This window comes from Capra hircus, chromosome 4 (genome assembly GCF_001704415.2).
Source record: "Capra hircus breed San Clemente chromosome 4, ASM170441v1, whole genome shotgun sequence".
In the NCBI taxonomy this organism is placed as follows: Eukaryota; Metazoa; Chordata; class Mammalia; order Artiodactyla; family Bovidae; genus Capra; species Capra hircus.
In genome coordinates this window covers 59,563,640-59,588,450 of record NC_030811.1, presented here as the reverse complement: position 1 = coordinate 59,588,450, position 24,811 = coordinate 59,563,640, and the positions used below count along the sequence as shown (strand labels likewise).

Sequence of the window (24,811 nt, the reverse complement as noted above, 5' to 3'; positions counted from 1 at the left end):
AATAATCAGGAAATGCAAATAAGAATCTTTTAAAAACTGCTCAGAGGATATTGCCTGCAATTAATTCCATTGTGATTGCTGATGTAACTGTAGACCTAGCCAAAATGCAGAGAAACACACAGTAGGTTGCATATCATTTCAGCACAACCTGTCAGAAAATCCAGACTGGGGAAGAGTTAAGTGTTGTGGCTGGGGAGCCGGGTCGGGCAGTGGAGGGGGAGGTCTTCATGGATTTGGCAGATACTGAGCATCTAAATGTTTAGAATACTTGAGTTATGTCCTCAGTTTGTCCTCACAAAAATGCCTAAAAGGAGCTAGCATATTTTTATTATCAATCCCATTTTACAGATAAGAAAACTAAGAATCAGATAGGTTAAGTAATTTCCTCATTCCACATAGCTTGTAAGTGAGAAACTCATCATTTAAGTCCAGGTTTAGCTTCTGCCCAGTTTCTAACCTTTCCACCATTACAATAGCTTTCAACCAGACCTCCTCAGTACTGAATTTCAGGAAGCACCATTCACATCACAGGCTGTGTGACTATTAAGATTGTGCAGTGTACAATCTGTACAGCTGAACCCGATGGCCCTGATGGTAAACCTACTTATTCAACAGAACCATCTGGAAAGACTTTAAAAATTGTCACTGTTCAGACTTACCCTGGGATTCCCAGGTGACTCAGTGGTAAAGAAGCTACCTGCAAAGCTGGAGACACAGCTTCAATCCTTGGGTTGGGAAGATCCCCTGGAGAAAGAAATGGCAACCCACTCCAGTATTCTTGCCTGGGAAATCCCATGGACAGAGAGGCCTGGCAGGCTATGGTCCATAGGGTTACAAAGAGTCAGACATGACTGAAGCAATTTAGCACACATACAAATTCAAGTAAAATAATATATGACAATGGTCTAAAAGTACTATATCACTCAGAAATTCAATTTTAAGTTGGTTATGTACAGAAGGGGGCTTCCCTGGTGGCTCAGATGGTAAAGAATCTGCCTCCAATGCAGAAGAGAAGTTATGCTCCCCCTTTGAGCCTCTATTTACCCCATTCACCACATTCTCATTTATTTAACCTCTGCTTATTGTTCTGTATTCATTTAACATCATGGGGTGGGCAAAGCTCCAGATGCAAATAGAAGTTGGCTAAATAGATGGCAAAAATGAAAATGCTGCCTGAATCCTATGCCCCAGGACAGCCCAGACTTGGGACTTTCATTTTAGATGGGATTACATACAGCCAGAAGTGCTGTTTTAAATCCATCTCTGAGATAATAACAGCCCCCATTCTGCCTCTGTCTAGTAAGGTTTGAATTGAAAGGAAGGGGCTGGCAAATATGCAAGTGAGGGTTTCTGCAGTGCTGCTCTGTGTCCATCTAAATTCCCTTTGCAAGTTTGTAAGAAGACGTTAGTCCTTCCCATACCATGTGATGAAAAGGCTGGATGATCAAAACATCTGTCTTAACAGAAGGAGTTCTGGGGATCCCTGGACAAGTTACATCACCTTCTGCCTACATCCTAGATTCAGTTTCTGCACAAGGAATGTCAAAGACAGCTGCAGTCTTCAGGCTGAATTTCGACAGTGAACAGCTGTGCATTTTATTCCATGTATCTCCTGTGTAGTAATTATCAGCCTGTCCTTGTAAAATGTTTGATGTATTGGTTATCATCTGTGTTAAAATCTGCATTTGCCATTAGGTTAATTAGACCAAGGCCTTCAGACAAAGTAAATATAAAAAGAAGTAACTCAAACTTTCAAATGCAACCTGACTCTGGATCTTAGAATGTGTCTCTACCAATTGGCACCCATGTTATGGTATAATTGCACGCCGGAGTATGTTTCACAGTGTGTCTACACTGCTCAGCATACTCAGTTACCAGTTCTCCAAACATCCCATCTCTGTACCCCGATCCCCCTCCTCCCTCCTTCCATCAGTGGTTCCCAACCAGAGGCAATGCTGTCCCCCATCACCTCTCCTGGGGACATTTGGCAACAATTGGAGACATTTGGGGGCTACTGACTATAGCGGCTAGATGCCAGATACACTGCTAAATAGCCTACAATGCACAGGACAGCCCACAACAAAGAATTATTCAGCCCTGAATGGCAATAGTGCTGAGGTTAGAAAGCCCAGGACCAGGCCTTAGAGTCTTTATCTGCCAATGGGTTTTTCTGTCCCTTCTTGCCTCCTCCAGGCTTTCATGTCTCCTCCAGAGATGTCTTTCTGAAATGCAATGTGATCTCTCCCAGGATTCCCCACTGCCCTCAAGACAGAACGTGATGCAGCCTTCCAGGCTCATCCTAATGTGTCCTTCCTTCCATGTCCACTGCATTCTCCTGGCTCCTTATACTCCAGCCAGGTTGAAATGTCCTGCAAGATGCCAGTCCCACTCATGCCCACAGCCCTGTGCCAGGTGCTTCCTCTGCTTTTCTGGCTTTGGTGTGGACTCCAACTACCTGGGACATTTTTAAAATACAGATTCTGATTCAACAGGTCAACTGTGTGGCCAGAGGCTCTTAGTCCTAAAGTTCCTGGATGACATCCAATGCTTCTGCTTTGTGATCACACTTTCTTCAGCCAGAGTCTAGAGCCGTGGTTCTCAAACCTTAGTGAGCATCAGAATGACTTGGAGCTGTGAAAACACAAATTTCCAGCCCTTCCCCAGGCTTTCTGAGTCAGTAGATTGTGGTGGAGCCCATGAATTACATTTGTAGCCAAGTCTGCAAACTGCCTTTGAGTTGAAAAGCGTGGAGCATCTGTCTCTTCCTTTCTCGCCTGCCTCCTCCTCCAGTTCCTAGAAAGCCATATTAATGCCTGGACCATGGCAGCCCTCACAGAGCATGCTAAGAGCTGGGATTATCCACCCCTGTGCTCCACTAGACAGTAAGCTCCGTGATGACAAGGACAGCCTCTTCTGTTTCCACCTCTTGCATTTAGTTGAGGGCACTAGTCAGGATTGTTCCTCATTCTAGAAAGTTGTACAAAGATCACAAAGATCCTTAAACATCTCATTTGTAGCCAGAAAAGGTTACTTGTCTGCCTTTGCTAGGGTCAGAATACTGACAACTGTTAGTACCACTCACAGCCACCTGAAGGACTCTCTAGGTTGGTGAGAATTACCACATGCTTCCCCGCTATCCAAAAGTAGACCATTCCTATGAAGTCTTTCCTAAGGCTAAGCAGCAGCTACCTTAGGACTCATCTTGCTAACAGATGCACACAATAAGTGGAAATCAAGCACAAAAGCTCACAGACATGGTTCAAAGCTATGGCTGCCTGATACTGAAGTGTTCAGCGTGGTTTCTGGGGAAGGAGCTGGGCGGGGCCCCTCTCAGTACTTGGGGTTACTCACTGGCTCCACTCTCGCTCCTGCAGAACAGATGATAAACACTACTTTTGCTTTCCGCTTTTTTTTTTTCCTGTTTTTATGAAAGTGAAAACTCCTCTTCGGATTTCTTTCAGTTCATGAAAATAGATACTAACTTAGGTCTTTCATCGAATCAAGGTGGCGTGAAGTAAACGTTAAAAAAGCAGGAGATACCTGTCTCCCTTTCTCTCTTTGTCGATAAATGCCAGTTCCTGACTTTTTCTACCCAGTTGTTTTTCCTTTTGTCTGCGAAAAGCATCATAGGAACTGCAATACGTCTAAAAGCACTGTTTAATTAAAAAAAAAAAAAAAAGCCAGGGTTTTTAATTTATCCCCCAGCTAGAGTCTTATGTAAACTGCTGTCTGAAATCCCTTTGCTCAGGAAACTCTGGGGGCTTCATCTGCACCCCTTCCACCCCTCCACGCCCCAGGGAAGGGGCCTTCCTTCTTCCTAAGCCATCTCTCCCATTAGTCTTTATTTTATCTCTTAACAGGATGGAATTGTCTTATTTGAAAACAGCCTTTATTTTCCAAATCCTTTTTTAAAGCCACTGAAGATAGTGAGGAGAAGAATGCTGTCTGAGTAGAATGGACCAAGATGGGCCTCTTCTTTTGGGAAGAGCTGGAAAAGACAAGAGGATGGGACTAGCTGGCTGGGGGAAGGGAGACCTTCAAGCTCAGGAGCCAGCACACAGGTGCAATGAATTTGGAGTGTGGGGACAGAAACAAGGGGTAAATTGAGTTACGTAATATGGCCCAGATTCAGGAGAAAGGAGAGTCCAGAAATTCAAAATGTGGAGCCAAGAAGAGAGGACGTACCTTTAGAAACTGGAGAACCATTCCTTGAAATAAATAACTCTTTCTGTTTTTGCTTTTCTCTCCAGAAGTACTCCAGAAGTGGTTCTGATATTTGTTCACTCCCATTTTTGGCCAAGATCTGTCAGAAGATTAAACTGTATGTATATGAATGCCCCCTCCTGAGCACTAACAGGGGAAAGCATCTTTAGTGGTTTCTGTTTTCTAATGATGAAAATAATCTTCAAGTTAAAAGGCATCTTTCTGAAGGTGAAAGTGTTTCTTGCTCATGACTTGTATAGAAACTAGAAGACAAATTAGCTTAGAACAAATCATTTTGGAAATATACTGAATACCAGCATCTTTGAACCTCCAAGCCTGACTTACAGTCCTGGGCTGGAACACAGCCTGCCTGCTCACACCGGAGCAGGACAGCCCCTCCTTGCTGTGTAAGATCCGGACGAGGTCAGCCACCCATTATGATGAGGACTCTTTGAGCATCTTTAGTGCAAGGCACTCATGAGGCTGGAAAAGGACCTTTGTTTTCAAGAGCGCAACCTATTACCTAAAAACCTTAGCGCTAATATTTATGAACAGGGTGCCAAATGCAGGGATACTGTCCAGAGTTCCCAAGCCCTCCTGTCTCAGTTTAAAATCCCATGCTCCAGCTCACTCTAAGATTGTGCTGGGTGTCATAGTAACTACTGTCCAGAATATTGAAAGATGGAACAGTATCCTGAGAGGCACGTTGGACTAAGAGGCAAAATAGCATAAGTCTCCTTCCACCCAGCTCCTTCCCTTGTCACTGGGGCAGGGCTGCTGCCTGCCACTGTACGGCCACTATTCCCAGGGCCAGATACTGAACTTTCACTGCATTTCTGCACGGAATTCTCATAATTCCATCACTATTCCCATTTTGAAGATAAGGAAACTGAGTCTTACAGAGGTAATTTTTCCAGGATTTCTTTCCCATGGTTAAGCCTCTGCTTCCACTGCTGAGGGCATGGGTTTGATCCTTGGTTGGGGAACTATGATTCCACCTGCCACGTGGTGTAGCCAAAAAGTTTTTAAAAAAAAGGTAACTTCTCCCAGCCACAAGGACCCAACATACACCCCCAGGTATATTGGACCACGCTTGTTCTCTGGAAACATCCCCTTTTGGACTCCTCTGCAGTGCTGTGTCTTGAGCCAGATTTGAGAACTTGGGCCGCTTCATGTCTCCGAACCTCAGTTTTTCCCATGTCTCAACTCAAGCTATAGAGCCATTTGGGAGGTTTTAAAGATGCAGACTCTTGGCCTGAGCCCTGGTGGGGAAGCATGGCAGTTTCCTAGGCTCCTGCTTAACTGTGTCCTCCCGAGTGCTCACATTCTAGTTCTGGAGCCAGACCACAGGTGCTACATGTACAGATAATGCTTTAATGACTCAAAATAATATTCTTTCTCTGTAACATATTCACTGAGACCATGCCATCTGCCCGGGCCCCTGTTGCTTTCATTCTCACTCTCCTGCAGGCAATTCCTATCACTTGAGTGCATTCTGGTCCAGCCTGGCTCTCACTGTGAAGGGACAGAGGGGAGAACTCTCCAGAGATGAGTCAGGCCTTATACCTGAACTGAGAGGTTATATTCATTTCTTAGGGCTGCTGTACTAAAATACCCCAACCTGGGTACCTTAGAACAATAGAAATGCATTCTCTCCCAGTTCTGGAGGTTGAAAGTTTGAAAGCAATGTGTGGGCAAGGTCCCTCTGAGACTCTAGTCCCACTGATATTCCCTCAGAGACTCTGGGTGGAATCCTCCTTAGCTCTTAGCTTCTGGCAGTGGCTCTCCATCCTTGGCAACCCTGAGCTTGCAGCTGCATCACTCCGTCTCTGCCTTCCTCTTCGTGCATGGGCAGCTTCCCTGTGTGTCTGTCTTTTCCTTTTATAACCAGTCATGTTGGATTAATTCAGTTCAGTTCAGTTGCTCAGTCGTGTCCAATTCTTTGTGACTGCATGAACTGCAGCACGCCAGGCCTCCCTGTCCATCACCAACTCCTTGAGTTTTCCCAAACTCATCTCCATTGAGTTGATGATGCCATCCAACCATCTCATCCTCTGTCATCCCCTTCTCCTCCCACCCTCAGTCTTTCCCAGCATCAGGGTCTTTTCAAATGAGTCAGCTCTTCGCATCAGATGGCCAAAGTGCTGGAGTTTCAGCTTCAGCCTCAGTCCTTCCAATGAATACCCAGGACTGATCTCCTTTAGGATGGACTGGTTGGATCTCCTTGAAATCCAAGGAACTCTCAAGAGTCTTCTCCAACACCACAGTTCAAAAGCATCAGTTCTTCGGCGCTCAGCTTTCTTTTGGTCCAACTCTTACATCCATACATGACTACTGGAAAAACCATAGCCTTGACTAGACGGACCTTTGTTGGCAAAGTAATGTCTCTGCTTTTTAATATGCTATCTAGGTTGATCATAACTTTCCTTCCAAGAAGTAAAAGCGTCTTCTAATTTCATGGCTGCAATCACCATCTGCAGTGATTTTGGAGCCCCCAAAACAGAAGTCAACCACTGTTTCCACCATTTCTCCTTCTATTTGCCATAAAGTGATGGGACCAGATGCCATGATCTTAGTTTTCTGAATGTTGAGCTTTAAGCCAACTTTTTCACTCTCCTCTTTCACTTTCATCAAGAAGCTTTTTAGTTCTTCTCCATTTTCTGCCATAAGGCTGGTGTCATCTGCGATGAGGTTACTGATATTTCTCCTGGTAATCTTAATTCCAGCGTGTGCTTCCTCCAGCCCAGCATTTCTCATGATGTACTCTGCATAGAAGTTAATATGCAGGGTGACAATATACAGCTTTGACGTACTCCTTTTCCTATTTGGAACCAGTCTGTTGTTCCATGTCCAGTTCTAACTGTTGCTTCCTGACCTGTATATAGGTTTCTCAAGAGGCAGGTCAGGTGGTCTGGTATTCCCATCTCTTTCAGAATTTTCCACAGTTTATTGTGATCCACACAGTCAAAGGCTTTGGCATAGTCAATAAGGCAGAAATAGACGTTTTTTCTGGAACTCTCTTGCTTTTTTGATGATCCAGAGGATGTTGGCAATTTGATCTCTGGTTCCTCCGCCTTTTCTAAAACCAGCTTGAACATCTGGAAGTTCATGGTTCACATATTGCTGAAGCCTGGCTTGGAGAATTTTGAGCATTACTTTACTAGCACGTGAGATGAGTGCAATTATGTAGTAGTTTGAGCATTCTTTGGCATTGCCTTTCTTTGGATTGGAATGAAAACTGACCTTTTCCAGTCCTGTGGCCATTGCTGAGTTTTCCAAATTTGCTGACAAATTGAGTGCAGCACTTTCACAGCATCATCTTTTAGATAGCTCAACTGGAATTCCATCACCTCCACTACCTATGTTTGTAGTGATGTTTCCTAAGGCCCACTTGAGTTCACATTCCAGGATGTCTGGCTCTAGGTGAGTGATCACACCATCATGATTATCTTGGTCATGAAGATCTTTTTTGTACAGTTCTTCTGTGTATTCTTGCCACCTCTTCTTAATATCTTCTGCTTCTGTTAGGTCCATACCATTTCTGTCCTTTATTGAACCCATCTTTGCATGAAGTGTTCCCTTGGTATCTCTAATTTTCTCGAAGAGATCTCTAGTCTTTCTCATTCTGTTGTTTTCCTCTGTTTCTTTGCATTGATAGCTAAGGAAGGCTTTCTTATCTCCCCTTGCTATTGGTTGGAACTCCGCATTCAAATGGGTATATCTTTCCTTTTCTCCTTTGCTCTTCCCTTCTCTTCTTTTCACAGCTGTTTGTAAGGCCTCCTTAGACGGCTATTTTGTATTTGTTTTTCTTGGGGATGGTCTTGATCCCTGTCTCCTGTACAATGTCATGAACCTCCGTCCATAGATCATCAGGCACTCTGTCTATCAGATCTAGTCCCTTAAATCTATTTCTCACTTCCACTGTTAATTGTAAGGGATTTGATTTAGGTCATACCTGAATGGTCTAGTGGTTTTCCCCACTTTCTTCAATTTAAGTCTTAAATTGGCAATAAGGAGTTCATGATCTGAGCCACATTCAGCTCCCAGTCTTGTTTTTGCTGACTGTATAGAGGTTTTCCATCTTTGGCTGCAATGAATATAATCAATCTGGTTTCAATGTTAGCCATCTGGTAATGTAGGGACCACCCTAATGACCTACTAAAGGAAATCAGTCCTGAATATTCATTGGAAGGACTGTTGCTGAAGGTGAAGCTCCAACACTTTGGCCACCTGATTTGAAGAACTGATTCATTGGAAAAGACCCTGATTCTGGGAAGGATTGAAGGTAGGAAGAAAAGGGAATAACAGAGGATGAGATGGCTGAATGGCATCATTGACTTGATTAACATGAGTTTAGCAAGTTCGGGGAACTAGTGATGGACAGGGAAGCCTGGCGTGCTGAAGGTCCATGGGGAGACAAAGACTGAGTGACTGAACTGAACTGAACTAATAACCTCATCCTAACTTAACAACATCTGCAAACATCCTCTTTCCAAGTCAGTTCCCATTCACAGGGACCAGGGGTTAGAACCTCAACAGCTCTCTTTGGTGAACACAGTTGAGCCCACAACAGAGGCACTTTTCCTATGTTCCTCCATCCTTCATCTCATCAGCTTCACGGAAGCTAAAGCCACTGAACAGCTTTGAAAGTATCTCAGGAGAGGAGAAGGCTGTGCTTCTGACCCACATTCAGAACCTCTTAGTTTAAAAACTTTTCCTGGTTCATCTGCCCACATGAGTTCCTGTAAGCCAGCTGTGCGAAGTGCTGGCCTAGATCCCGGAAACAGTTATCAACACTGCTTTTCATGAATAGAGGTGGAGGCGGACAGCATCAGGATATGAGGAGTGGAGGGGGAATATCAGACATGAAAGAAGATGCTGGGGGGCTGAGAGACAGCCAGGTCCCTAGGTCCCCAGGCCCCTGATCATTTCATCATGCCTAGCTCTTGTTGAATTGAGACTCCTGTCTCCTCCTTGCTGAAATCATCATTACATTTTCTGTGTCAAACGTGGGCCTGCAGGACCAAAACGACATCTCTGCAATTGAACCACCTTTGAAACACTGAATTCAAGAGCATCTGTGGCCAGAGATTTATCAGGCCCAATTTAAAAGGGAAATTCTTTTTATGAAAAAGCAAAAGCAATATGTTTTTCTTCTTCTAAAAACCATTGTGCTTCTAGTATAATTCATACCAGGTCACAATTTATTCAGTGCTGTTTGGTTTATAAATCACACTTACATGCAACCTCATTTATTCTTCAAATAACCTGTGGCTCGGTGATAATAATGACAAAGAAGAATAACCCAGTACTGTCTCTTTACCAGGAACTCTTGTAAATACAGTCCTGTTAGCAGACCCCATTTTTGTCCCCCTTTTTAAAGATGTAAAGTTATTTTCCCAAACTCACAGAACTAGTCATGGATTCATATGACATTTGGACCCAGAACCACTACACTGTCTGTCCCTTGACCCTGAGCCCCACTTTCAGATGAACAGGTTGGTTCTAGTTCATTTAACGCCTGATCCAGCAACAGTCAACAGGTAGTAGAGAAAGACCTACGTGTCTTCTACTGCATTAACCCTTCCGTAAAATCCCCTCCGATAAGAACATCTTTCCTGCTCCTTGCCTCTCTCTGTGCCCCCTTGTTTGTTCTAATGCCTTCAAAATGCAATGGTGGCATCTCCACCCATGAGAAGAAGTTTTCCAGCTCCCAGCCTGTCTTCAACCACGTAGCTAGCCTCCTCGGTACCCCCACGCTCCCTGGCACCTGATCCTGCACCCTGTTCTTCCCTGGCTGCTTCCCCACCAGTCTCCCACACCTACCAACAGCTTTTGAGAGTGAGGATACCATTTCTTGGTAAACTTTTTAGCCCTGGTCGCTACCACAGTGCTTGACCTCAGTAGGGACTCAGTGAAGAAACAAATGAATAAACAAAGAAAACACACTAATTTAATAGACACAAACGTGCAGGATACTAGGCTACTACCATGGGGCAACCAAGGATTTTGTTGTTTTGTTCTGATCAGAATTCACAGTGCCTATACACTGCCTAATTTTTTCTTTTTTTATTGCAGCAATGGTGAGTCAGGAGGGTCCCCTCTTAATATCGATAATTTATTCTTTTTATTGAATTTCCAAATGCTCAAGCCCACCTATATATTATTTCACATAAATTCACACAGGCCATCATACGCTATGTTAATCACATTTTTAATTCATCGTTCTCGGCTTTTCTCATTTGTTCCTTCTTGCTTCTGCCCTGCTCTTGCCACGCACCTCCGTCCCTATCCCCGCCACACGGTGAGTCATGTAACTATGTCAGGATGGATCTTTCCATGGTTTCCTCTGCTTTCATTGCATCTTACAGAGATGCATGTAACACATCCATGTGCAGAAGAAACAGAGCCACTCTGAGCCTGCACTGCTGCCTGGGATTCAAATGTGAGGCAGATACTCATGGATACTCTATTTTCCCTGGTTTTCTTTTGTTGTAATGCCCCAGTTTCATGACATAGTTTTAGGCATCTTGAGCTTGAATAGCTCAATATTATGTAACGAATAACATTCAGCTGCAGTCACAATTGCTCACTGGGTCAAGCTTGTCAGCCAGACCCCAGGCAAAGGGCAGGAGCAGCAAGCAGGTGATTAGCTGCACCAGCCAACTGGAGTTCTAGGTATTTTCACTATAAGTTTCCTGTTTTAAACATCTTTGCTGCCACAAACATTAGTTTCACCATATAACTAATTAGCCATGAGGCTAATTACAAAATTAAAGAGACTTTATTACTAAATATAAAATATCTGAATATATTTAAAGGGTGAAAAATGAAAGTCAGTCATGTCCAGCTCTTTGCAACCCCATGGACTGTAGCCTACCAGTTTCTTCTGTCCATGGGATTTTCCAGGCAAGAATACTGGAGTGGGTTGCCATTTTCTTCTCCAGGAGATCTTCCCAACCCAAGGATTGAACCCAGGTCTCCCACATTGTAGGCAGATGCTTTACCATCTGAGCCACCACGGAAGTCCCTTTAAAGGGTGCGTAGATTTAATGGCACTACTGTGCAGATGACTGACCTTATTTTGTGACTTGTACCTGAGCACTTGTCTTCCAGGTCTTTCATTCTTAGTGCTTTACACATTGATTCGCCTCCTCATTCGGCATCACAGTTTTTCTTTTTGCTAAAATTTCTTCCTTTGTTAGAGGAAGTATCAATTTCCAAATATTAGGATGCATATTTATACCCAAGCTTTGTATTGCGTCTCATTCCTATGTTTTTGCCTAGAAAAGAGCCTGGTGGGCTACAGTCCATGGGGCTGCAAGAGTAGGACACCTCTGAGCACACACACATTTGTATTCTGTTATGAAAGCCTCTATACTGTTCTGTGATCCTGGCATCTGGTCACATGTCTGTTGATAAACATTCCAGAGGTTTATGGGAAATGTGAGTTCAAACTTGCACTTTTTCAGGCCCTCAGCCTCTTTCTCCTCTATTGTAATGTGTTTAGAAATAAGAAACTGGCTCTTGGGGCAAATCATCATCATTTGTCATGATTTTCATATGATACATATCAAAACAAACTATCAACCAGTCATTTTACCTTTTATGGCAAAATTGTCTTATGGCCAATTAGCTACACAGTGAGAATGTTTGTAACAAAAATGCTTGCTGTGAAGGTACTTACAGCAAAGAAATTTACGGTAAAAATATCTAAAAATAATAGACATGCATAACTGGATTGGACATTGTATGGCTGGGAACCTGAAAATCTGAAGAGAACCCATGGGTTGAATTGGGGATATATCCAGAAACCAAAATGTCAGAAGAGCAGACAACTTAGGCCTGTTTGCCCAGTCCTAGAAGCCACCCTTGGGATAGCTTATTAGCGTTGTGCATAATAGAGAAAAGAACTAATATTTTGTGAATACTTATCACATGCTTGGCACAGGTCTTCCTCACTTCACATGTAACAACTCATTTAGTCTTTGCAACAGTCCAAGGAGGCAGGTACTGACATTGACCCCATTTACAAATGAGCCAACAGATGTAAAAATGATGAAATAATTTGCCTTAAGTTTACAGCAGACCTGGGATTCAAATCCAAGGAGTCTAATTTCAGAACCTAGAGCTGTGTTAAAGGGCTTCCCATATTTTTCCTTCCTACTAGAATGCCTGTCACCCAATTACTTGCTTTGAAAATACTTTCTAATCCTTTAACTTTCACCTTAAGATTGCCTCCTTCCCTGTAGAGAGGGAAATGTCTTCCCTCTGCGTGCACAACTCTCTTAGGGAATTTTCTCCATAGCACTGTAGCTATCTATTAATGCATTGTTTTCCCCACCCATCACTGAGCTCTTCTAGCATAGGAAATGTATCTAATACTCATCCTTAATATCTAACATGATGTCTGGCACATGGTAGGGACTTCAAAAATAGCTATGGAATGAATGAATGAATATTTTGGCATACAACTGGGCACCTATAAGGATACACAATGTATCAAATTTTATACAGTTTTGCAGAAGCAATGATAGTAAAAGTCAACAATGCTTTGTCCAAAACCTTGGAGCCAGATGTAATTTGGAATTCAGAATTTCCCAGATTTTAAGAAAGTGACATATCATGCATATACTATAACTCACCACACTCACTTACACTCTTAGCATTCCTGATTAAACACATTTATATTTCAGCAGTGAAATATATGGATAGTCATATTAAGTGGGGTATAGGTTATGAGCGACTTCACTTTCACTTTTCACTTTCATGCATTGGAGAAAGAAATGGCAACCGACTCCAGTGTTCTTGCCTGGAGAATCCCAGGGACGGGGGAGCCTGGTGGGCTGCCGTCTATGGAGTCGCACAGAGTCGGACACGACTGAAGTGACTTAGCAGCAGCAGGTTATGAATTGCCTTAGATTGGTTTAGGTCAAATTTTGTCACCAAATAAATTAGCTTCAACATTGAAAATAAGAAACCACTCTTGGTTTTCAGGACTGTTTGGATATGCAGGCTATGAATAAGGGATTGTGGAGTTTATGTAAATTGCAACTTATGAGATTTAGGATGGCCAATCTACCCATGCATGTCTAGAATGTATGGTTTTGGTTAGTTACTCTGAGCCTTTAAAATAAACAAGTAAAGGTTAATTTAGTGACCAAGTGTTCCAATTCTAGAAACAGCTCATTGTTCCTTCCTTCAAGGACAAACTCTCACCCCCAAGGTGGCAAAGGTAGAAGGAGATAGTTTTGACATCATTGAGAGAGACCTTTTACCCAGTGCTTTTTCTCAGATTGATAATATGGCTGTTTGGGTTTGTTCATCCTCTCTCTCCTCCCTAACCCATCCCTCTCCCTCCCCCTCTTCCTCTTATTCTTTCTCTTGCTCTGTGTCTTTCCTCCTTTTCTCAACTAGGAGCCTAAAACAGCTATCCAAGAGGTCAAATACATACATAGGAGAACGCTACCTATTTTTACAGGGGATGTCATCTCCCAAGAGAACTATAAAGTGGACTTCCAGTGGCTCCACCATCCCAGAGCTCTTAAGACAGGCTCCACACCAGCAGTTAGGCTCCATGCTGGCTCTGGCTGAATTCGCTAGCCTTGAGACTCTCAGAACTGCTGAGAAACTCTTGATTCAGAAGACCATGGTTACTAAAACCTATAAGGGAGCGTGTTACTCTCTCTACATTCTAAGCTCCAAGAGTAACCTCACTCTGCCGTATGATGGCACTTGCCTGCTACTCTGTAAGTGATTCTCCTAAAGGGAATACAATGTTTGGCATTTGGAAGCTGGGGAGAGTCTGGTGGTGAAGACTTAAGGGAAATCCTCGCTCAAAGGAGGTATCCGTAGTTTTTGGCATTAATTGCTCGATCATCAGTCACATCAGTTACACCCGGTTCTTGAAGGGGATTGACAACTAAATGCCTAACTGTTCTCAGATGAAGCGATTTAAAAGAGGAGACTCTTAAGAAAAGACTTCTGTCCCAGAATGTGTAAAATGTGTAAAATCTCTAGTACTAAGTTCATTGGCCCAAAAATGCAGTCTCCTTTCCTGAGAACCTCAACAGCCATATCCCATGCCCTCTAAAACTTGAGTTCATTATATTTTACTTACCCATATAGGCCAAGTAAAATGTCAGAGAGAAAATCGTTCTGTTGAGTGGCAAACAGAAATAAGTAAATTTGGGCTGGTATTTATAAATTTGGGCTGATATTTATAAATTTGGGCTCCATTTTATCTTTACTTTTAAAATTTTTATTTAGGCCCTTAATTTTATTTTTAGAATGGGGTTTTGTTAAGTAAACTCAACACAGTCATATCTAAACATGTCTGTATTTATTTTCACAAACACACGTTCTTTTTCCTTAGCTCACAGGTGTTTCATTTTCTTTCTTCTAGAGCTACACAAAATTCTATGCCATTCAGTGATGCTGATTCAGACAAATATAGTGATTTCCCAGTAAGTATTGTTAAGAGTAACCAGATGTTCAGTAAATATTGCATTGCTTCCTATAAATTTCTTTCCTTTAATAAGACAAGATTGAATGCCAATTGAATGTATTATTAATTTGGTAACACACCATTTTATAATGTTTCTATACCTTTACACTATCTCCACATGGACCATCAAAGTGGATCTTAGGCCTAGACTGTTTTCATTTCCTGAAGTCATTCCCAGCTGGAATTCTCCATGGGGATAACAGTTATCTTGAAAACATGTCATGAATTATTTTCAAAATTCTTAAATATATTTTAACTTACTTTTTAAAAGTGTATATGTGTTTGTGTGCACATGTTTGATTTAGAACAGTTAGGATGTCATAATATTCTCTGTGAAATTCAACAAGCAAGTAACAGATGTCACAAACTTTCCAAGGTTGATGGGATCTCAGATACTCTACCTGGCAATTTGAGAAATAAAAGCATTGTTTGACATCATCATGGTTCTTGATCCTTTTGAATCAGACATGTCAGAATATAATAAATCCATGCAAATAATCAGTTTGGCTAGAGTTTTTAATTATTCAGTAAAATTATTAATCGTTGGACAAAATACACCAATTGCTTTGGGGCCTGAGAAGGTTGATGATTAATAGAGAAAGTTCAGGGAGTTGGATGGCCCTGCTGTGTGTGGAAGTACACATAGACACATACACATGAACACACATGTACACACAGACACACGTGTGTGAAACATGCATTTGCGTAACCATGTGAATGCACACATGCTCACGTATTTACAAATTCACACAGATGCACCCCCATACTTTCACATATTGGCACACACACAACAGCACACACACGTGCGTGTGCACACGCATGCTACACCTGTGATTGGCCCTGGCACCGTATTATACTTCACCTCACTCGGGAGGTCTTAGCATATTCATCTTAATTTTCTTAGTGATCTCTGGTGTTCCCAGACTATATTTGAATTTGAAACTGCAGATGTCAATACCCCTCTGACAGCTCTGACTGGCCTTCACCGTGGACAGCATCAAAGCAGAACTGACCCTTCCTGTGTATGCTCTTCGCTTTCAGACACTGCGGGGCTTTCACTGGCGAGGGAGAGATTGCAACGACAGCAACAAGATGGCATACCCAGGCAGAAGGTAATGGTCTCTGCTCATCACTGATTTTGAAAATTACCTTCTGAAAAGGAGGCAGGAGGCATAATTATCTCCTCCAGCCTAGGGGATTCGTGCTTACAGAGAGAAGGGACTTCCGTGTCCTCACTGAAGTAAAACTCAATGAAAAAAAAAAACAGTAATTGTTCATTTTATTGCCCCCCAAAATGCTCATGGAGCATTGCCAAGCACTCTGCATCATGCTGTGTGGTGAACAAACAGAAATACGAGTTTACAGTCTAGTGGAAGGAACAAGTGAGTAGACAGGTTCTTGTGGATGTTTATCTCTCCTCCTGCTCGAGCTCTACAGGCAGCCCTGGGCCCAGAAAGAGCAGCCTTTTCTGCCAAGAGTAAGGCAAGGGCTGTGGGGCGTGGAGTGCGGGTTTCATTTTAGTCCCAGGCTGATGTGCAGCCAATCCCATCTCAAAGCTCAAACTGGATATGCCAGCCTTCATCTTAGCTGTGACTACAGTGCTGAAGCATTAACCAGATGTTTGGGACTTTAGAGGCGTAACTTTAATGGTATCGCCTGTCTGAAGAAAATAGACTGCAGATGTGTTCATTACGCTCATCAGCACCATTACCCAACAATACCACCCATGAACGTAGTCGGTTATGAAAAGGCTGCATTTGGTCCCCAGCTCCCAGCAAACACCCAAAGCCAAGAGAATGACAAAGAGGCCGAGTGGGGGTTCTGTGGGCCACAACACACAATGGCGTGTGGCATTTTTCCTTGAAGAGCCTGTTGGCTGTCGGTGACACTTGGTGTAGGACTCATTCATTCATTCTTTCGTTTGTGAAGCTGACATTCAGAGTGATACATACGTGCTGAAGACTAATGTGGCTGTCCTCTCTGTAGGCCAGACAACTGGGACTCATATCAAGATTCCAACTGTAATGGCATTTGGGTAAGCAACTAAATTCAGACTTAACCCTATTCTCCGGCTTTCTGCCCTCCTTACCAGCCCATTGCCTGTTTGCTTAGTCAGACCTAAGGAAGAAGATAAGATGGTAGGCTAAGGCAACTCTTTTTCTGCTGTTTGAAAGAGAGGCATAGAATCCAATCACACGTGAAAACTGTCAATGATGTAATGAGAGCTGAGGCTCTCTCAGTCACAGCTGCTGTAAGTCTTGTTTAAGGTCACTCGCATCTAACCCCTTGGTTCTGTCTGAAACAGTGTGAAATTAAGTCAATCGTGGTGTTAGCAAAGTTTTTACAGCAACCCAAACAGCTGGTGGAGCAAACCACATGCTGTCACCATTTCATTGCAGCCATTTTTTTCCTGTTTCATAAAGCTAGCCAGGCAGAGTGGAAATTACCTGTAGCTTCCCCACTACCTACATCCCGAAGCATCTATGCTGCTACCCTGGTTCCTTATGAATAATAGATTAGTAGCTTCCAGTAGAGAAAAGGGAAGGAAGGAGAGAAGCCAAACACTTATCTGAGGACAGCAATGGCAGCAAATCTAAATTTTGTGAGGTCTTGAACTTATAGGATTTGAGGGGTTCTCACCCACTCCAGTGTTCTTGCCTGGAGAATCCCAGGGATGGGGGAGCCTGGTGAGCTGCCATCTATGGGGTCGCACAAAGTTGGACACGTCTGAGGCAGCTTAGCAGCAGCAGGAGCAGCATAAAGGAAAAAGTATACCAAATACAAAATCAAGTATAAAAGTATGATTAACTAGAATGATAAAAGAAATCTTAACAAATTCCCAGAGTCTTGGAAATTCAGGTCCTTTTCTTTTGAGATCTCTTTTCCAATTTACCAGGAGTGCTTAAGTGGAAACATTGTTCTGACTGCAGCCAGACTCCTCTCCACCTAAAACACTCTCCACCTAAAACAGCTCCCAGCTGCTCCCAGCACTCACACAGGCAGGAATCATACAAACAACGGGCCTTGGAGTTTAAGTTTCCCCAGCTTCAGGATAAATTGCCTCTGAATGGCTGCCTAATTTGTCTGCTTGGATGAAGAGGAGAAAGTTTCTGTAAATAGTTTCTTCTCTCCAGGACACTGATGGTCTATTGTTTCTGGGATATGGAGAGCCAGACAGATTGTACCTCGTATAGCCCACCCCAACCACCCTATCATTAGTCAAATTGCCATCTCATGAGGAGGGGAAGACATCACCCCTAGTCTTAAGGTATGGAGGTGTCAGGACCCCTAAGGCAGCTCTTGTTCTGACAGAGTCAAGCTCAGCTGTCCTGTTGGATGACACGGAGGTTATTAGTATGTGAAGCTCCTATCTTGGTTCCATGACCCCATCCCTTCCTCTGACATGTGACCCCTCCTACATACGGAAGGCCAATAAGAGACTGCTATACCAGTGGAAATCCACCAGGAGCCCAGAGAGCCAAGACTCAGAGTTCATCATCAGTTAATTGGAAAAAGACACATGACCTTCACACCTATCCCTTTCCATAGAGGAAAAATGACTCCCAGAATCACAAAATCATCTTGAACTCAGAGAGAATTTTGCAACCACCAAGTCCAACATTTCCCTAACTGTGTCCAGGAACTCCGCTGTCGAGTGGGAGGTTACAAGAAATAGGAGGAGGGGTGCTATACCCAGGTTTAGAAAGTACTGGGTCAAGTAAGCCTAAACAGTTTTCTTTACTTCTGAATTTCTCGGCATCTTTAATGTTTTATTGCACACTGGGAGCCCCCAAGACCAAGGGAGTGAACACACTGTTTCCAATATATCTCTGACCATCAGGTTCTTCCTAGAATACTGTTAATACTATTACTATCTAGTGGAATGCCAGTGCTCACCAGACCAGAGTTTGACAAGCAAAACAAAGCAAAAAACATAAGTACATATGTGTATTAACTTTTCCTTAGGGTTATCCAGACTCTGCTTGAACCTTCCAAGGACCAGCTCTACTAATGCACAGACTTAGCATTCAGTGTTAGGAAGTGCCCTCAGCGATGGTAACCCTGTCCAACTCACAAGCTCAACCTCACTTATGGGTTTCTCGGTCTTACTGTATCAGCATTTGGGATGATGTCTTATGGTCTGGGCTGCCTTGCAAAATGTAGGATGATCAGCGGCATCTCTGGCCTCTCCCCATAAATGCCTGTAGCTCCCCCTCCCCACGCTGTAACAACAAAAGATGTCTCCGGACATTGCCAAAGTCCCTTGGGGATGGTTGCAGGGCAGGGGCGGGTAGGGGGGCTGCCTTAAAACCAGCCCTGTTGAGAATCACTGCTCTAGAAGCATCGCTCCTTAGGCACTGGAGAAGTCAGGATACTTAGAGCTCCAGTTCAGAGACCGCTGAGCCCACTCTGACCCTGTGTCCCAGCACTGACTGGACCCTCAGTGCTCCCTCCAGTGACACTTCCAGCACTCAGAGCCCTGCCCTGCATTCTTCTGAACAAGATGGTCCAGTTTTTGGATTCTTCTAATTCCTGCCCCCAGGTCCTTAAAGCCTAAAATGTTGCTACCTTGGATTAAGGGCTCAAGAGACTTTAAAGGATTTTATCTACTGATTTGCCTTTGTGCTTTAAAAGCCATCTGGGGAGGATTCTGTACTTGTGTCTCATAAATTTAAAAGCAAACTGCTAATCTCATCATTTCTCTCTTAAAGGGTGTTGATCCAAAAGATGGAATCCCGTACGAGAAGAAATTCTGTGAAGGTATGAATGGTAAAAGTCAGTGTACTTATCCTAATAGAATACTCTTTTCTAGTCTGAGTCAAATTGAATTGAATAGACAAGCGAGGAAATGCCTGGTGCTACAGCATAATGTTGACCAGTTTACATTTGTTTTCATGACAAATTAGAAAAATATATGAAAAAGATTATAGAAATGAGGCAGAATCTAGACAAAGAAAAACTGAGTTTAATTGATTCCTTTACTGGGTGACTGGAAAGTTATTAGAGGGATAGTTAGGGAGTTTTGGATGGACATGTACACACTACTACTTTTAAAATGGGTAACCAACAAGGACCTAGTGTATCGCGCATGGAACTCTGCTGAATATTACATAACAACCTAATTGGGAAATGAATTTGAAAAACACTAGATACTTGTATATGTGTAACTGAATCACTTTGTTGTACAACTGAAGATAACACATTATTAATCAACTATACACAAATATAAAATTCAGTTTTTTCTTAAAGGCTGTAAAATAGATACCATGGTAACTGAAATCCAGCACTTCTCCAAATAAGAAAATAACTGGAGGTGATAATTTTCAATCTGCTCTGTGTCCTTCTCAATACACCATAAGGTCAGACATCTGGGCTTGTATTGACAGAGTCCCTTGTGTCAAATGGGTTAAAGGCTTGTATGTGGGTAACTTGAGGGAGGCCGCCAAACTATACCTGCTGAGAGTTCCCAAAAACACTTGAACAAAAGCTCTGTGTTCTATATGCCCAAATGCCACTGACACCTGGGCCACCAGTAGTCTTTGTACTCTTTGTTTGGTTGCTAAGTCATGTCCAGCTCTTTTGAGACACCATGGACTGTAGCCTGCCAGGCTTCTCTGTCCATGGGATTTCCCAGGCAGTAATACCGGAGTGGTTTCATTTCCTCCTCCAGGGGCTCTCCGCATCCCAGGGGCTGAACAGCATTCCTCACGCCTCCTGCTTTGGCAGGTGGTTTCTTTACCACTGCGCCGCTAGGGAAACCCACCAGTACTCTTAGGAGAAACTTACTAATACCAACCACATAGTACTGAAAACATGGTACTGCTGATGCCCAAACAGCCTCAAACAAGACCCTACGGTAGCATCACTATTTTTGTTTCAGTTCAGTTCAGTCGCTCAGTCATGTCCGACTCTTTGTAACCCCATGAATTGCAGCACGCCAGCCTTCCCTGTTCATCACCATCTCCCAGAGTTCACTCAGACTCAGATCCATTGAGTCCGTGATGCCATCTAGCCATCTCATCCTCGGTCGTCCCCTTTGCCTCCTGCCCCCAATCCCTCCCAGCATCAGACAGAGTCTTTACCAATGAGTCAACTCTTCGCATGAGGTGGCCAAAGTGCTGGAGTTTCAGCTTTAGCATCATTCCTTCCAAAGAAATCCCAGGGCTGATCTCCTTTAGAATGGACTGGTTGGATCTCCTTGCAGTCCAAGGGACTCTCAAGAGTCTTCTCCAACACCACAGTTCAAAAGCATCAATTCTTCGCCGATCAGCTTTCTTCACAGTCCCACTCTCACATCCATACATGACCACAGGAAAATCCATAGCCTTGACTAGACAGACCTTAGTCAGCAAAGTAATGTCTCTGCTTTTGAATATACTGTCTAGGTTGGTCATAACTTTTCTTCCAAGGAGTAAGCGTCTTTTAATTTCATGGCTGCAATCACCATCTGCAGTGATTTTGGAGCCCAAAAAAATAAAGTCTGACACTGTTTCCACTGTTTCCCCATCTATTTTCCATGAAGTGATGGGACCAGATGCCATGATCTTAGTTTTCTGAATGTTGAGCTTTAAGCCAACTTTTTTGCTTTCCTCTTTCACTTTCATCAAGAGGCTCTTTAGTTCTTCTTCACTTTCTGCCATAAGGGTGGTGTCATCTGCATATCTGAGGTTATTGATATTTCTCCCGGCAGTCTTGATTCCAGCTTGTGTTTCTTCCAGTCCAGCATTTCTCATGATGTACTCTGCATAGAAGTTAAATAAGCAGGGTGACAATATACAACCTTGACGTACTCCTTTTCCTATTTGGAACCAGTCTGTTGTTCCATGTCCAGTTCTAACTGTTGCTTCCTGACCTGCATATGGATTTCTCAAGAGGCAGGTCAGGTGGTCTGGTATTCCCATCTCTTGAAGAATTTTCCACAGTTTATTGTGATCCACACAGTCAAAGGCTTTGGCATAGTCAATAAAGCAGAAATAGATGTTTTTCTGGAACTCTCTTGCTTTTTCCATGATCCAGCAGATGTTGGCAATTTGATCTCTGGTTCCTCTACCTTTTCTAAAACCAGCTTGAACATCTGGAAGTTCACAGTTCACGTATTGCTGAAGCCTGGCTTGGAGAATTTTGAGCATTACTTTACTAGCATGTGAGATGAGAGCAATTGTGCGATAGTTTGAGCATTCTTTTGCATTTCCTTTCTTTGGAATTGGAATGAAAACTAACCTTTTCCAGTCCTGTGGCCACTGCTGAGTTTTCCAAATTGGCTGGCATATTGAGTGCAGCACTTTCACAGCATCATCTTTCAGGATTTGAAACAGCTCAACTGGAATTCCATCACCTCCATTAGCTTTGTTTGTAGTGATGCTTTGTAAGGCCCACTTGACTTCACTTTCCAAGATGTCTGGCTCTAGATTAGTGATCACATCATCCTGATTATCTGGGTCGTGAAGATCTTTTTTGTACAGTTCTTCCGTGTATTCTTGCCACCTCTTCTTAATATCTTCTGCTTCTGTTAGGTCCAAACCATTTCTGTCCTTTATCAAGCCCATCCTTGCATGAAATGTTCCCTTGGTATCTCTAAATTTCTTGAAGAGATCTCTAGTCTTTCCCATTCTATTGTTTTCCTCTATTTCTTTTCATTGATCACTGAAGAAGGCTTTCTTATCTCTTCTTGCTATTCTTTGGAACTCTGCAGTGATTTTTCCTAACATTTAAAAATATTTCATTTACTCAACAGGATATTTCATGAATACTCATTCCTGTTATGCATCAAGGACTATACGTGGCTCTGAGTTTTCATGGGCAGACATGATATAGTCCTTGTCCTCAATCAACTTAAAGTCTAACTGTCTCTAAGCTGTCATGGGAGTAGGATAGAGGTAGAAAATGTAAGGACCCAATATATGTCATACCATTTAGAAATGCTGTTGCATGAATAAAAGAATGAATTAACAAATAAATGAATAAATAAACATCTAAGTGAAACCATGGTGTGAGGCTCTGGGTTAACTATGGGAAGTCTCTTGGATTCCCTAAGTCCCATCCCCTCTTCAGTGTCCTGGGCCTTCTCAGTCCCCAGTTGCATAGCCAAATGCTAGCTGTCCCGGAGTCCTGAGATAGGGAGCCACTGGAGGAAGGCTGGACCATCCTTGGCTTGATTCAGGGGGTTTGTAGGTGGGGAAAGGAGGCTCTCCTCTCTGACTCTGGGAGGAATCACTTGATTCTTTCAGGACTTTAAGAATTTTGGAAGAGTTACACGCACCACCCATGGGTGAATTCCTCAGAATCAGATTAAGTGATTTGTAATCTCAGATTTACAAGGCTGCACAGTGACTTTATTTCTCCATTTCTCCATCGATCAGCCATAATTGTCCATTCGGCACTTTTCCCTTTACAGATTCAGGACTTTAAAAATCCCTAACATGTTTGAAAAATCAAAATTGCTCCATGATATCACTAATTCCTAAAGTGAATTATAATAGAAATGGGTATGCTTTCCAAAAGAGCAATTTTCAGGACCAAAATCTGGGCATATTTCTGAGTTCAGATAAACTTCTGATGTTTTTATTCATCCATCATTCACTTAAGAGGTTGCACAGCAGTTTGTTTTATGCGGAGCTAGGAAACACACCTGCATCTCTGCAGCTTAGTTGGCAGTTTCAGTGGCCTAGAAATCTCATTCAGCTCCTAAATGCTATGCCCCTCATCCTCCAACACTCAAAAAGTGGCAATGTATCACTGATATGATGCTCCATGCATGGAATACACACCAGGGTATGTGTTCACCTAACTACCTAACCTGGAGGCTCCAAACTACTTGAGTGCATAAATAATGCAAATAAATTGTGCCCCCTAGGTTCACAGCCCAGGGGAGTCATTTTGCTGGGGGACTCAGCTGGGGCTCATTTCCACATCCCTCCTGACTGGATCACAGCTTCGCAGATGTCTTTGGTAAGTAATTTTGGCAGTAATCATCCCCAGTGTGCTGGCCTTTGTGTTTGTTTCCCCCTTGCTCTCTATAAATGTAATGCCAGTTCCAAACAGGTGCGAATTTCCCTTCTCAGCACAATCCGCTGCCATTTCAGTTCAGTCCAGTTCAAACAATGTGATAAGAACAACAGTCTCACAACAAGACCATCTTGTCCATTAGAGAAGGAGGATGGTGCCCCTGACAGGTGGGAAGGAGTGTGGGCACAGTGGGGACGTGCTTGTCACATGACTACCTTGGGATGTGGTTCCTTCTTCAACCTTCTAGAAAATGGGACTGCTGATCCAGAGAAATTAAACTACAGAAATGATAGATTCTTCCTTGATCCCTTTTTGCACACTGAAGAAATCAGACATGAAACTGAACACTCTCTAACTGGGCCTCTTCCAGTTTCCAAAACTGGGCAAACACAGCACTCCCTCATAAGGATGAGAAAACAGAGAAACATTTGAATATAGAAAATATGTTCATGATCTCCAAAGAGGAGAGCTCTTTCAAAAACAGCTTGCAACAAGAAAGTGAATTTTGTAAGATATTGAATCAGATTCTCAGTAATAATTTGAGGAGACAGCACTCGTGAAAAAGAAAGAGTCTGAGATCAGGGAAGACTACTTAAGGTGAAACAATAATTGCCTGATGTAAAAATGCGATGGCCATACTGACAAGCAAGTTGGACAACACGAAACAAACTGGGTGAGAAAACCAGTCAGCCCACTGGGGAAATTCTGAAACTCATATAAGAGGCATATAGGACAGGTCCTGGAGATTGACTAGGAAATCCAGAAGAAGAGAATACATCAGACAGAGAAGTGGTGACCAAACTAAAAAAAAAAGATAATTTTCTTTAGTTGAAAAAATCCTTTAATCCAAAACCCACTGAACTCCAGAAAGTGTAAAACAGACTCTCCTCATCGTGTCTGGCTTTTCTTTTTTATTCCAAGTATAAAGAATAATCTTGCAGTCATTCTGCTCTTGCAAATAACTGGGGACATAATAAGAGACAAAAGTCTTTTTGGTATCAGACTTCTCTCTCAACAGTAAATTTCGGAAAATAGTGGAATAGCTTCTACAGCATTTTGAGGATGGTGTGTCAAAAATGCTCCAACTGTTCCTGT

General features: G+C 42.9%; 1 protein-coding gene across 1 annotated transcript in view; it reads left to right on the top strand.

Moving 5' to 3' along the window:
- Nucleotides 1-24,811, top strand: part of AOAH (acyloxyacyl hydrolase) — a 198,423-nt gene that overhangs the window by 68,344 nt on the left and 105,268 nt on the right. Inside the window, exons 7-12 of the mRNA XM_018047156.1 lie at nt 4,251-4,321; nt 14,609-14,669; nt 15,752-15,822; nt 16,697-16,745; nt 19,423-19,471; nt 23,565-23,659. Of these exons, the coding sequence (XP_017902645.1) occupies nt 4,251-4,321; nt 14,609-14,669; nt 15,752-15,822; nt 16,697-16,745; nt 19,423-19,471; nt 23,565-23,659 (396 nt within the window). The remainder of the gene's footprint in view (nt 1-4,250; nt 4,322-14,608; nt 14,670-15,751; nt 15,823-16,696; nt 16,746-19,422; nt 19,472-23,564; nt 23,660-24,811) is intronic.